At 39.1% G+C, this 15,560-nt stretch overlaps 1 protein-coding gene across 1 annotated transcript in view; it reads right to left on the reverse strand.

Moving 5' to 3' along the window:
• Positions 1-878: 878 nt before the first annotated feature.
• Positions 879-15,560, reverse strand: part of LOC117500293 (disco-interacting protein 2 homolog C-like) — a gene marked incomplete in the record, with an annotated part of 190,522 nt that continues 175,840 nt past the window's right edge. The window contains 11 exon segments of the mRNA XM_034153108.1: positions 879-2,199; positions 2,583-2,706; positions 3,662-3,836; positions 4,173-4,247; positions 4,320-4,377; positions 5,933-5,994; positions 12,825-12,995; positions 13,424-13,592; positions 13,890-14,020; positions 14,630-14,739; positions 15,230-15,341. Coding sequence (XP_034008999.1) covers positions 1,947-2,199; positions 2,583-2,706; positions 3,662-3,836; positions 4,173-4,247; positions 4,320-4,377; positions 5,933-5,994; positions 12,825-12,995; positions 13,424-13,592; positions 13,890-14,020; positions 14,630-14,739; positions 15,230-15,341 — 1,440 coding nt within the window.

Consider the following 15,560-nt stretch of genomic DNA (forward strand, 5'->3'; position numbering starts at 1 on the left):
ATATGACGGACTTTTGACTTTTTCGATATTTACAATCGTAGCGACTGCTCGCCTTCCTGCCGTCCCTCTGAAGAGTTACTGAGGATTCTTTATTTTAATGTTCCTAAATGAATCCTTCTGCATGTTGGTCTGTTTGAATGGAGGAGTTTTATTCCTATTCATGTAATTTTAGAGATGGCATTTGCTCCCTGATAAACGGGACATATGAAGAGTTATGATCCAAAAATATAATATCTGAAAAGTGACATTACTATCATATTCCTCTGCCATCAAAACATATCTCTTCTTTGAAAACGGCACATATTTGTATTCTTATTTGACTTAAAGAGGTGTTTTTAGTGATGTCACTGTGTTACGGAGTCAAAATGGAGGGAGCAGAATATTTCAATTTTTCTCTGGGATGTTTTGGATTATAAATGTATACATAAAACATATTTTAAAATGTTTAAAATACAATGGCACTTGTTTTTTTGGGCGGGGCTGTAAACACTGGTATTTGTAATTTAAGGGCAAGGATGATTTTTCATATCTTTCCTACTTTTTATTGTAAAAAACGGAACTTTTACAGACTTAAAGGTAGGGTAGGTAAGTTTGAGAAACCGGCTCGAGATCGCTAGAATTTGAAAATACACAACCGGAGAAAATCTGCCACTTCCTTACAGAGCCCCTCCTCCAACACACACGGACGCGCACATGACCAATGAGGGCACGAGATAAGTTTGTGCCCAGATGGAAGGCTGACAGGCAGGTAGGCCATCCAGTTATTTTAGCCGGGCCGGCTCAGATGATTGGTCGTGCTTTTTACAGTATTACAGTTTCCACAGATGACATTTTTTTATGGATTTTTTGTCAAAGCACTTAAGATATTCATTGCTATCGGGATGTTAAGAGCATTCCATGGAATATAACAAAAAGTGTATCTTTAGCTGGTTTCTCAAACTTACCTACCCTACCTTTAATATAATAAAAGAGTTGGTTCTTCATGTGGAATAAAACTCCTAAAAACGTATAATTTCACTGATTTAAACATTTCAGACCAACATGCAGGTCGACCTGTGTCTTTATTCTGTGAATCCCTAACGTTTGATATAATCTATAATTATATATATTTCTATTTCCCCGTCCATGAATGTGTTTCCCTCCAGATAATACAATGCTTTTTAGGTGTTTTTTTTTAATAATAGCAAATATTCAAGACCAAAACATTCTTGAATGTCTCATCATAAACTTCTAAAAGAGAAACAAAATAAATTAAATCAGTTTCTTTTTGTACATACTTACATGATATGAAATGATGTGTTGTTGAACAGTAACTGGAGTTAAAGGCTGCAGCTGTTAGCTATTAGCACACTGATCTCCCGCTGAAACGGGACGGACGGTTCGGAAAATAATAAACAAAGTAACGTTTACAAAACAAACAAAAACAACAAGCTAGCATGAATCAAGCGTGTCGTACCTCATCGTAAAGTTCGCTGCGACCCGACCTTCGTATCAAAACATACCCCGCTCTCTGTGATTTGATAAAATATCATCTATGCCACAGATGTTTGTTTTTGTGTAAATATCAAAAAATAGCCTGAACTTTTTTTATGTTAAAGAAAAAACAAACAAGCAAATACTTGAAAACGCAATTTAAAAACCAGAATCTTCGTTAGCGATTGTCCTCTTCTCCGCCTCCAGGATTGACACTTATTTCGGGTAAAAAAAGGAAAGAACTTTCTTGCTTTGAATGGAGTTTGCTGCACATTTTGCATCCTTCAAAATAAAAGCACGGCCTGAGCGCTAATACAACACAACCACTGGATTTTTGGGAGCTAAGTTGGCAGCAGCACGTAGCGACGAATCAGCGTAAAAAAAAGTCTGACTCCGTTTTTTTTATAGTTTCAGTCTCTGGGGCAGAACTTCTTTTTCCTTTCCTCCGCCTCCATGTTATCCACCAGGGGGCGCTACATGTTGTACGCCACATATATAGGGTCCAGCTGGTCGGCTAGGAATCCATCGCGGAGGTGCATTCGCTGCTTTTCGCCACGGGAGTTGATGGGGATGACGCCGATGTCCACGACCACGACAACGCCCACGATCAGGTAGTGCTCCTCCAGCACCACGTTGGTTACCAGGGGCACGAGATCCAGAGCCTCGTGCTCCGATCCGTCCAGCTCCACCACCACCACCAGCAGGTTGGTCCAGGTGAACACCGCGCTGAGGAGGGGAGAACAAGAAGAAGAAGTCAGTGGAATAAGAATAAGTCCTTAAACCCTATGAATGAGTAGGAAGTCAATATATTTTCTGTTGTTAGCGTGAAATAAGGTCCGTGGTTAACACAAGCTGAAGAGATTTTTGATCTACGAACTAAAATACGTGAGTAAATACCCCACTGGTGAATTTAAAAACAGCGGTTGCTAACAAGTGTCTAAATGAGACGACTAAACGTCATCACGCCGCCTTTAGCTTAGCGGTGGTGACGTGAAGTCATGTGACCGTGCTGTAGTTCCTTTATAGCCCAACATTAGCCACCTTTAGCTTAGCGATGGTGACGTGATGTGACTTTGAAAAGTGATAAAGTATTCTCGGGTGTTACTCACCACTCGGTGATGCTCTTGTGCGTCCGGATGACGGAGGTCTCGATGTCGATGGGATGGTAACGCATCCCTCTGAGCTCCATGGCCTCCTCCAGAGCCCCGACCACGTACAGAGCATCGTGACGCTCTGCACACACACACATTTATAGGTTATACATTTATTACTATGGTTTCTGACTTGAATTTCTTTAAATTACATTTCCTCCACGATATGGGAAGTAAAAACCAAAAACTGTTCATAAAACAAAAGAGAAAGTGTGTTGTGTAATTTCCAATGAGTCTGCTGCATTTCTGCTCTATATACACTCAACAAATCCTGGTCAGCTATTATTAGATTATAGTAGTTTTATTTTTACAATTTAGGTATTGAATGTAATAAACATCGTCCATGTCTCTCCGGTGTAAAAGCAGACTAACGGCAGCACTTGAACGCCTCCCTGAAGCCCTTTAATCCTCCTCTCTGTGAACTCTGAAGGTCATCACCCCATAAAGTGCTGATGTGCACTGCAGAGCCAGAGTAACTGAAATGCTGGAGACACTGAAATGGTTAAGTGTCAGACAGAGGTCAACTTATACTTTGTTACATTTTGTCAGAAATATTACAGTGACTCACTCACCACATATATTATCACAAAGGTTTATAGCGCAGTTTGCTCAACATAACTATCAAACACGACATGCAATAGAAGGAATCAAATCAAATATGAGACAGAAAACAGTCATGTCAGGGTCAGCTGGAACTCTTTACCCGTCCATATCATTCATGAACATTCTCAAGTCCAATTCAAAAGGTTGCAAAAAAATCATCTCAGTATTATAAAGTATAATTGAACTGTGCCTGTGGCTATGTATGTATTATTATGTACAATTATTAGTATCTTTTGTTTGGCCTTATGATGGCTAAAATTGGATGACATTTTAGTGTTCACTTCATGTAGCATTGCACATTGCATGAAATGATGAGCTGTTTTGTTTCATGTATGTTTGACAATGTGCGTGAGGACCCCAGGAAGAATAGCCAATGCTCATGCTAGTGCTAATGGGGATCCTAATAAATAATGAGAACATGTCCCCCTCCTCACCCCCGCTGGCGTCCGTCAGCTCGGTGCGCCGCAGGAACCCCAGATACCCGGTTCGAGCCCAGAGGGTCTGCGTGTCTCCGAAGCTCAGCCTGGAGTTGAAGTGGTCGGACTGCAGCGCCTCGTCTCCGTACACCGTGAAGTACCCGCTGGAGTTATGGCCGCTCTGCACCCAGATCTGGAGACAGTCGCATGTTAGAGCAGGGGAGGTATTTAAAACGTTTATTTAATTATCTAATTTCATGTTATATTATTATGTTATTTTATTTTATTTTATTCATAATTTCTTTCTTTATTAAAAACATATATAAATCTTTACATATTTTTTTGGTTTATTGCATCAATGATCATAATCACCTTATATATAATATGATATGTATTAAATTGGCTTTTTGTACCCAATACTTCTACTTTTGGTACTTTAAGTATATTTTGATACCAATATGCAGGATTTGTACTCAGAATTTACAAGGGGAAATTATTACTTCTTTATTTAACATTTTTGCACACGTACCTCTCCCAGGTGCGACTCTCCCATTGGTCCTTTGGTCTCCGGGTTGGCGATGATGATCCGGACCCCCGGCAGGATCTGATCAGAGAACAAACATTAATATTTAAATCATTCAAACATTTTAAATACAGAAAATAAAAAACAACTCACCTTCCCAGACTCCATGAGAGGAAGGCTGTGAGGAGACCCCCGCTCCACCAGTCTGACCCTGAGGAGGGGACAACAAGGAGAGGACTCTTTAAAGTAGAGACACTACATACTGATATACACCTGAACATCAGCAGGAGAGGACTCTTTAAAGTAGAGACACTACATACTGATATACACCTGAACATCAGCAGGAGAGTACTCTTTAAAGTAGAGACACTACATACTGATATACACCTGAACATCAGCAGGAGAGGACTCTTTAAAGTAGAGACACTACATACTGATATACAACTGAACATCAGCAGGAGAGGACTCTTTAAAGTAGAGACACTACATACTGATATACACCTGAACATCAGCAGGAGAGGACTCTTTAAAGTACATACACTACATACTGATATACACCTGAACATCAGCAGGAGAGGACTCTTTAAAGTAGAGACACTACATACTGATATACACCTGAACATCAGCAGGAGAGGACTCTTTAAAGTAGAGACACCACATACTGATATACACCTGAACATCAGCAGGAGAGGACTCTTTAAAGTAGAGACACTACATACTGATATACACCTGAACATCAGCAGGAGAGGACTCTTTAAAGTAGAGACACTACATACTGATATACACCTGAACATCAGCAGGAGAGGACTCTTTAAAGTAGAGACACTACATACTGATATACACCTGAACATCATCAGGAGAGGACTCTTTAAAGTAGAGACACTACATACTGATATACACCTGAACATCAGCAGGAGAGGACTCTTTAAAGTAGAGACACTACATACTGATATACACCTGAACATCAGCAGGAGAGGACTCTTTAAAGTAGAGACACTACATACTGATATACACCTGAACATCAGCAGGAGAGGACTCTTTAAAGTAGAGACACTACATACTGATATACACCTGAACCTCTTGCTCCTGACACTTTAAACTGAAACTGTATTAACTTTTTTTGAGAGTGAGCTGGTGTCTGTCTGAGTTTCTATCTCAGTTTCTCTCCTTTAATCCCAGTGGATCACCTTGTCAGGAGATATTTGAATACATAAATATTCCAGCTTGTCAACACTGAGCTGTTGTCCATTTCTGTGTCCTGGAAAATGTCAGTTTCACCATCTCTGCAAATGAAATCTGACACTAATGCTGAGCACACTGTATTTTTTAAACCTCCTGTTGGTTCATTAAGTCTTCCCTGAAAACTCTGGCAATTTGTGCATAACATTTATTTTTTTTTTATAAATAACTAATGTTTAAAATGGGACATTTCGCAGGCATGTGATACAAATAATAATAATAATATTAATATATTTAATGGAAGTGAATCCGATCAAGAAATACAAGCATGCAATTCCAGAAAGTCTTAAGATATTAGCTGATTATTATTATTTTGCTGCTTTAAAGGGGGCCCTGTTATGCTTTTTTATTAACTGTACAAACCCTAAAAAGCAGAACAAGGCCTCTTTAAATACAGGTTTTGACATTGTGTGTTTGTACTTTTACTAGTTACTCATAAGTAAAGGTAATTAACGTTTTCCACTACTTTTAGTTTCCAATTTCTTAGTTAAAAAACGATAAATAAGTTGCTGTTTTCTTGAACTCACCTGTCATGTCGTAGCGCTCTCATGTCAACGAACACGGTGGTGGGGTCGGGTCCTGAGGTGCCCTGAGGAACAACAACAACACATTGTTTACCTTTACAATTCAATACCAATACTAATATAGTGCATCTGCATGACTAATCTACTCCTACAGTGGAGGCGACTACTCGTGCTTTTAGTGCTCAGAGGGAAGAGCTTTGAGTTTCAGACAGAAAACTTCTACAACATTTTACAGGATTTACGGGAGATCAGCTGCGGGATGATTGTAGAAGGAAAACAAAACACAAATTAAAGTATTAACAAAAATATTCCAACATAAAAAGCTTTCTAAAATCTACTTGATTAGCGTGCATGGAAAGAAAAAAGAGGGGAAAGTGAAACCAAGCAGAGGAGAAAAGAAAGATGGAAGAGAGGGGTGATGAACATACACTACATTAAAATATACATCTAGAAAATAGGATTTAACCCTATAGAGTGGTGCAGGGATGGAACTACAGCACGGTCACATGACTTCACGTCACCACCGCTAAGCTAAAGGTGGCTAACGTTGGGCTATAAAGGAACTACAGCACGGTCACATGACTTCACGTCACCACCGCTAAGCTAAAGGTGGCTAACGTTGGGCTATAAAGGAACCACAGCACGGTTACATGACTTCACGTCACCACCGCTAAGCTAAAGGCGGCTAATGTTGGGCTATAAAGGAACTACAGCACGGTTACATGACTTCACGTCACCACCGCTAAGCTAAAGGTGGCTAATGTTGGGCTATAAAGGAACTACAGCACGGTCACATGACTTCACGTCACCACCGCTAAGCTAAAGGTGGCTAACGTTGGGCTATAAAGGAACCACAGCACGGTTACATGACTTCACGTCACCACCGCTAAGCTAAAGGCGGCTAATGTTGGGCTATAAAGGAACTACAGCACGGTTACATGATTTCACATCACCATCGCTAAGCTAAAGGTGGCTAACGTTGGGCTATAAAGGAAATACAGCAAAGTCACATGACTTCACGTCACCACCGCTAAGCTAAAGGCGGCTAATGTTGGGCTATAAAGGAACCACAGCACGGTTACATGACTTCACGTCACCATCGCTAAGCTAAAGGTGGCTAACGTTGGGCTATAAGGGAACTACAGCACGGTCACATGACTTCACGTCACCACCGCTAAGCTAAAGGCGGCTAATGTGGGGCGTGATGACGTTTAGTCGTCTCATTCAGACACTTGTTATCAACGGCTGTTTTTAAATTCACCAGTGGGGTATTTACTGATGTATTTTATGTCGTAGAACAAACATCTCTTCAGCTTGTGACTTTCAGGAATTGATCAAATGCCGACTCATTCCTGCAACACTCTATGGATATCAGTTATACTCCTCTGTTTTTTATTGTGATTATGAATGAAAACGTGAAGTGAAGTCAGAGAAACAGAAAGATAAAGCCCCGCTCCTCTCTCTCTCTTCCTCCACCATCCCTCCTTCCCCTCGTTTCTCTCTCAGAGGGGATTAATAAACCTTTGCAGAGAGAAACTGAACACACAGCCCACCACCGGACACACAGCCCACCACCGGACACACAGCGGCACAAACACACACCCAGAGAACAACATGGCCGACTGCATCAGCTCCATCATGTAGCAATTTTTTTGTACAATTTAACAGTTAGTGCCATACTAATAATGGTTTGTACTGGCGGAGAAGTGGGAGTTTCTGTTGACTTTTTAAGTGTTTAAAAAAATTGTTTAGGTCACTATTGTAATCTATTATCAATGCACGCTCACACAATAATTTTGCTCCACAATTTACATTTTTCCATCCATCCGTTGGTAGTTTTTGATCTTGAACACTGAAAAATATAATAATGTATTCAAACTTTTTATTTCTTTCATTTCTGAAATATTTCATTTTCATTTTTCACTTTTTATATAAGCTTTGAAATTGAGATATTTTTCAGATTTTATGTTCTCAGATTCAGATAATTTTTGTCTAGTATATTTTCCTTATTTCTGCTTTACTTGTAGATGTTCAAGGCCAAAACTGTGCTGTAGCGACAGTATTGTGCACGTGTCATTAAAACTTTGGAATCCTTTGAGCAAATTATCTCCATTGACCTCTGCAGATTAGCATTAAAACTAGTTGATTTTGGAGCATTATTTCTGGTTTTCAGCTTAAATCATGGTGCGACCAGGCGCTAACTTTAGTGAATCCAGACTACCTGTAGCTCCTTTCATCTGTAACCTTGAAACAATGACTAATTTACTGATAATATTCCCTAAAATCTCTGATCTGAAGCCAGCTGATGAGCGATGAGCTGACAGGAAGTGGGTGGAGGTGGTGGTGTTTCAGGAAGGAAGTGATGGTGTTTCATACCTGATCCGAAAACTTCCCCAGCCTGTGAGGCTACAGCAGCAGAGAGGAAGAGGAGGAGGAGGAGGAGAGAGAGAGGAAGAGAGAGAGAGAGGAGGAGGAAGATGAGAGATGTGGGCGGGGTTATGATTAAAACAAGGAAGGAAGAAAGAAAGAAAAATGTCAAAATGTCAAACTGAAGGAAACCAAAGGAGCGTTCAGCCGGCTGTTAGTTTCATTAAGAAAGCTGCTAAAAAACATGGTGTCTTATTAGAGGTTATTACATTATGTTAATATCTGTAACAATATGTAGAATATTCTCCATAGAGGCGTACATGTTATCTATAACTTAGGATCAATATCTCAATGTTAAGCAATACTTTCATGTTATCTATAACTTAAGATCAATATCTCAATGTTAAGCAATACTTTCATGTTATCTATAACTTAGGATCAATATCTCAATGTTAAGCAATACTTACATGTTATCTATAACTTAGGATCAATATCTCAATGTTAAGCAATACTTTCATTCAATGGAATATTGGAAATACATGTAATTTAAGATCACATGACGTCCTTCTATCCTCTACTGACTTAGTGACATTACAAATATGTATTATGATCAAAAGAAATACTTTTATATAAAAAGTATAACATATTTAATAAAAATGCACAGTCATAAAATACAAATAAATAAAAAACAATTCATAATTTCATAAAAAAACATACTGTAAAAAATACAAATGTTTACAGTATAAGAAATATACTTTAAATACAATTTTGGGAATGACCTGATTTAATCCAAATCGTTTGATTGTGCTTTAATTTAGAAAATAAAACGTTGTGACAATTTAAAAAAACACAAAAAATGGTAAAGAAAATATAAGAAAAATAAACTTTAAATTGAGCTTGGAGACAACATGATTTGATCCACTTCAGGGTTCAAATCATATCTGAGATGTAAAAGCAATGATTGGCTGGAAATGGAGGAATGACACACAGAAAGAGCTGAATGTTTCCTAAATAGTTTTATTTTTTTGATGATTAAGAACAGAACGACTGTGGCTTTCATTTTCATAACTGTCCAACTATTGAACCTGTTATCTCCCCGCAAACCTGTTATTAGGTACCTAATTGACCTGTTGCATCTTTAAAGGTCCCCTATTATACTGTTCTTCATCAATATATCACAGGTCTCAGATATATACAGAGCCTGTCTCTGATTGGCTGAAACACCAAACAGATCATTGCAGCATCCCATAATCCCCTCTGTTTCAGCCCTGTTTCCAAAGTGCTGATTCTCTGTCTGTTACTTCAGATGAAAATAAGGAGCCCCTCCCCACGCCCCTCTGAGAGATATTTGGTTACAAAGAACACAATGGTGCTCTAGGAGGAGATTCAGGTGGGGGTTACCTTGGTTGCTGATTGGCTAATGGTTACTCAAGCCAAAAAATCGTTATGACATCATAAAGTGGCCAAAATCTGATCAGCTCATTTTCAGGCAGGTTTTTATATAAATGGATCAGGACAAAAAGAGAGAGAATCTCTTTACACAGAGGGGACACATGTTGATGTAGAGAAGATGTGAACAAGTGGATTTTGCATAATAGGTGACCTTTAAAAAAAGAAGTACATATGGTCCTTATTGCACTTACATCCACACACTTTAAAACCAAAGATAAACATGTTTCATCTGCCCAGGATGTGTAGACATGTTTCAAAAGATCAAATAAAATGCTCTAAACTTTGAATGCCATACAGACAGAATCGCAGGGATGTGGTTTAACCTGGAATGCCCAAAATTGTACGATATAAAACTCAATTTATGGTTTCATCTGAGAGCTGGAAAGCTGATTGAGATGAGTCCTTGGTCTCTAAAAGCACCAATTCATTTTAAGGCTAATGGACAAAAATACGTGTTAACAAAGAGCTAACTTCCTAACGTACTATTTCAGCTAACTTCTTCCACAAGTACACACACTGTACATTTATATTCAATCTAATATTTAATATTCCATTCCTCACATACTTATGTATATATCATATCCTGCTTTATATTTTGTTACTGTTCATTTGTAATTCAACATGTATATTTTCTACTTTTTCTTTTAATGCTATTTTATTTCTATGAAGGTGTTTACATTTTGGATTGTTTATTTATAGTCTTTACATTTGTATTGTACAATGCCATGTGTCTTTTTATGCTGCTGCAACGCAAACATGTCCCGAATTAGGATCAATAAAGTACTTCTTATCTTATCTTACAAACAAAATGCACCAGAAGCTTTTGTCAAAATCAGCTTCTTAAAAAGGTATGAACAAAGTTAGTTTCTCCAAATCCAGCGAGTCACCTCAATGACTGACACTGGGCATGTATTGTCGAAACACAATACAAAGATTTGTTATCAGCAGAGGTGGGAAGTAGTGGAGTACAAATACTTTGTTACTGTACTTAAGTACATGTTTCTGGTATCAGTACTTTACTCCACTACTTATTTTTCTGACGACTTTTTACTTTGACTTCTTACATGTTGAACACAAATACCTGTACTTTCTACTTCTTACATGTTGAACCCAAACACCTGTACTTTCTACTTCTTACATGTTGAACCCAAATACCTGTACTTTCTACTTCTTACATGTTGAACCCAAACACCTGTACTTTCTACTTCTTACATGTTGAACCCAAATACCTGTACTTTCTACTTCTTACATGTTGAACCCAAATACCTGTACTTTCTACTTCTTACATTTTTAACTCAAATACCTGTACTTTCTACTTCTCACATGTTGAACACAAATACCTGTACTTTCTACTTCTTACATTTTGAACACAAATACCTGTACTTTCTACTTCTTACATGTTGAACACAAATACCTGTACTTTCTACTTCTTACATGTTGAACACAAATACCTGTACTTTCTACTTCTTACATGTTGAACCCAAATACCTGTACTTTCTACTTCTTACATGTTGAACACAAATACCTGTACTTTCTACTTCTTACATGTTGAACCCAAATACCTGTACTTTCTACTTCTTACATGTTGAACTCAAATACCTGTACTTTCTACTTCTTACATGTTGAACTCAAATACCTGTACTTTCTACTTCTTACATGTTGAACCCAAATACCTGTACTTTCTACTTCTTACATTTTGAACACAAATACCTGTACTTTCTACTTCTCACATGTTGAACCCAAATACCTGTACTTTCTACTTCTTACATTTTGAACACAAATACCTGTACTTTCTACTTCTTACATGTTGAACCCAAATACCTGTACTTTCTACTTCTTACATTTTTAACTCAAATACCTGTACTTTCTACTTCTCACATGTTGAACACAAATACCTGTACTTTCTACTTCTTACATTTTGAACACAAATACCTGTACTTTCTACTTCTTACATGTTGAACACAAATACCTGTACTTTCTACTTCTTACATGTTGAACCCAAATACCTGTACTTTCTACTTCTTACATTTTGAACACAAATACCTGTACTTTCTACTTCTTACATGTTGAACACAAATACCTGTACTTTCTACTTCTTACATGTTGAACACAAATACCTGTACTTTCTACTTCTTACATGTTGAACCCAAATACCTGTACTTTCTACTTCTTACATGTTGAACACAAATACCTGTACTTTCTACTTCTTACATGTTGAACACAAATACCTGTACTTTCTACTTCTTACATGTTGAACCCAAATACCTGTACTTTCTACTTCTTACATGTTGAACTCAAATACCTGTACTTTCTACTTCTTACATGTTGAACTCAAATACCTGTACTTTCTACTTCTTACATGTTGAACCCAAATACCTGTACTTTCTACTTCTTACATTTTGAACACAAATACCTGTACTTTCTACTTCTTACATGTTGAACCCAAATACCTGTACTTTCTACTTCTTACATGTTGAACACAAATACCTGTACTTTCTACTTCTTACATTTTGAACACAAATACCTGTACTTTCTACTTCTTACATGTTGAACACAAATACCTGTACTTTCTACTTCTCACATGTTGAACACAAATACCTGTACTTTCTACTTCTTACATGTTGAACCCAAATACCTGTACTTTCTACTTCTTACATTTCCCAAACAGGCTGGTTCCTTTAGTTTGAATGTGTGTTTGGTGGCGTGATCATTATTATTTAGAGTCATTGCGTGCCTATTGATTTGAACACGATCCGTGTATCCATCATTTCCTGGTCTTCTCTAAAGAAGAGGGACCAATGAAAACGTTGTCATGTTGCCGTTGTTCAGCATGGAAACATTCATTAGCTAACAATGACATTATTGTTCTATTAATATAAAGGGAGGTCAGGTACTCTTTAAAACAGCTGCTAGTTATGGGTACTTTTTACTGAAGTACATTTCAAAGCCCTCTTTACTTTTACTTGAGTAAAGAAGTTTAGTCAGTACTTCTACTTTTACCAGAATATTTTAAAACACGAGTATCTGTACTTCTACTTGAGTAAAGGATGTGTGTACTTTGGGTTTATTGTGTTACCTGCAGGCAGATGGCGAGGTTGACCCGGCAGCCGAAGGAGGTGCTGACGGCCCGCGGGTGGAGGCCCAGATCCTTGAAGAGTTTGGAGAAGGACTGAGTGAGGGCGGTGCGAGGACGCTCCTCCGCTACGACCACGCAGGTCCTGACCCGGGACAGGTCCAGCCCCCGAGCCTGCAGCAGAACAAAAACATTTAGTTATATAATTATTTATTTATTTATGTATTTATTTATTTATCAGCAGCACTCTTTAAAGTAGAGACACTACAAACTGATATACACCTGAACATCATCAGGAGAGGACTCTTTAAAGTAGAGACACTACATACTGATATACACCTGAACATCAGCAGGAGAGGACTCTTTAAAGTAGAGACACTACATACTGATATACACCTGAACATCAGCAGGAGAGGACTCTTTAAAGTAGAGACACTCTATACTGATATACACCTGAACATCAGCAGGAGAGGACTCTTTAAAGTAGAGACACTACATACTGATATACACCTGAACATCAGCAGGAGAGGACTCTTTAAAGTAGATAAATATATACACCTGAACATCAGCAGCAGAGAACTCTTTAAAGCAGGACTCTTTACCTTCAGGGAGTCAGTCTGCAGCCCCAGTCCCTTGGTGCAGAGCTCCATGACGCTGTAGGAGCAGAAAGTGTCTCGGACCTTGAACTGACTGACGGCCGACAGCCAGAGGGAGGGGTTGAGCTCCAGCTCTGAGGGGGGGATCAGGATGGACTGGTGCCCCGAGTACACACTGTGGGAGGGACAAGACAAAACACAAAACATCTGAGCAAAGAGGGGTTGATGCCAAAAATCTAGAAATGCATGTTGATTTTAACGAGCTAGCTAAACTGAAATCCAAGCGAAAACACGCCGTAAACCTTTTTATACAGTAGTTATTTAATTTTGTATTTTTTCCAGTGAACAGATTATTTAGGCAAACAAACACAATAAGACATAGCCCTCTACAAGATAAAACAATAACAACCTTCTCAATGTACTAGAAGCTATTTTAAAGTTGCACTAAGTAGTGTATGTTCATGGTTCTGACCTGCAGAGGCACCAGAGCACGAAGCCCAGGCCGCAGTACGGGTCCAGGCAGATGGCCACCTCTCGGGAGGGGTACAGCTCACACTGCAGCTTGATGGAGCGGCAGAAGGCACTGGTGGCTGTGTGAGACATCTGAACACAAATATTGACTTTAAACCAGTTTATTATAAATGTTATATTTTCTACATCCTCTTTCTATTATCAGATGTCAAATAAAGTCGATCATTTAGCCAAAAAAAAGAATATTAATACAAAAACGGCTCAATTTAAACTGTATGTTATCAGATACAATTATTACGCACGCCTCACACTCGATACTTCCTGTCGTGCAGCTTCGATAAAACATTGAATTAACAGGACATAAAAAGCCCTGATTATCTCAACAACAGTGTGTGACGATGAGACGACCGCCTTGTCTCTCTGTGTTTCGGCTCAGCGCTGCTCATTAATGACGGTGATTAAACATAATGGACGGACAATTCAGCAGCTCAGAGAATCTGCCATCGTTTCCTCTGCGCTGATCAGAGAGTGTTTCACAAAGCCTTCTTTAATGAGGCTTCTGTGGGATACCATAACATAACAGGTGTGTGTGTGTGTGTGTGTGTGTGTGTGTGTGTGTGTGTGTGTGTGTGTGTGTGTGTGTGTGTGTGTGTGTGTGTGTGTGTGTGTGTGTGTGTGTGTGTGTGTGTGTGTGTGTGTGTGTGTGTGTGTGCGCGTGTGTGTGTGTGTGTGTGTGTGTACCTTGACTCCAGCGAGCATGCCGGTGGTGGACACGCTGAAGTCCAGGTAGGCCAGGATGTCGGGGTTTGAGGGTTTGTACAGCAGAGGAGGTTTCTTCTTTGGCAAATCATCTGGAAGAAATCCCCCAAAACACACGTGTCATTATTGCTGCTTAAAAAACATAATGTTTCTCTGTTTTCCCTTCTCATTGTTTTGGCATTTCTGTAGTGATCCCGTGTCTGAAGAAAAGTTGTGAGCTTCACTGTTACACTCCGTTTGAGTTTCGTCGTCTTCTTGAAACTGTGCAAGAGTTTCTTCTAATTGCTTTCATTTGAACAGAATTTCGTAAAAACTGTTTGTTTTATAGCAGGTACAACAAGAGGCACTGATTGTAAAACCTTTCCTCCTCCTTCCAACTTTCTTCATTTTTAAGAACAATAAATTACATTTTTACACAAACATCTTCTTTCATTAACATGCATGTTGCAACAGGCCTTCTTGTTTTCAAAACCTTGTCTATAACGCTGATCCTCCATGTCTTATTTTTGAATGTTACAGTTATTGGTCTTCTTCACGGTACTGTCTTTGCTGCTGTGTGTGTGTGTGTGTGTGTATGTGTACCTGTGTCCATGATGGGGGGCCAGCTCCGGATCTCCACGGCCGCCGAGGCTTCTTTAGACCTCAGCAGTTTGGAGACGAGCTGCGTCGTCATCACACACACCGAGCGGCTCACCTGCAACACACACACACACACACACACACACACACACACACACACACACACACACACACACACACACACACCACACACACACACACACCCACACACACACACACACACACACACACACCACACACACACACACACACACACACACACACACACACACACACACACACACACACACACACACACACACACACACACACACACACCAACACACACACACAC

The sequence above is a fragment of the Trematomus bernacchii genome, unplaced genomic scaffold (assembly GCF_902827165.1).
Source record: "Trematomus bernacchii unplaced genomic scaffold, fTreBer1.1, whole genome shotgun sequence".
NCBI lineage: Eukaryota > Metazoa > Chordata > Actinopteri > Perciformes > Nototheniidae > Trematomus > Trematomus bernacchii.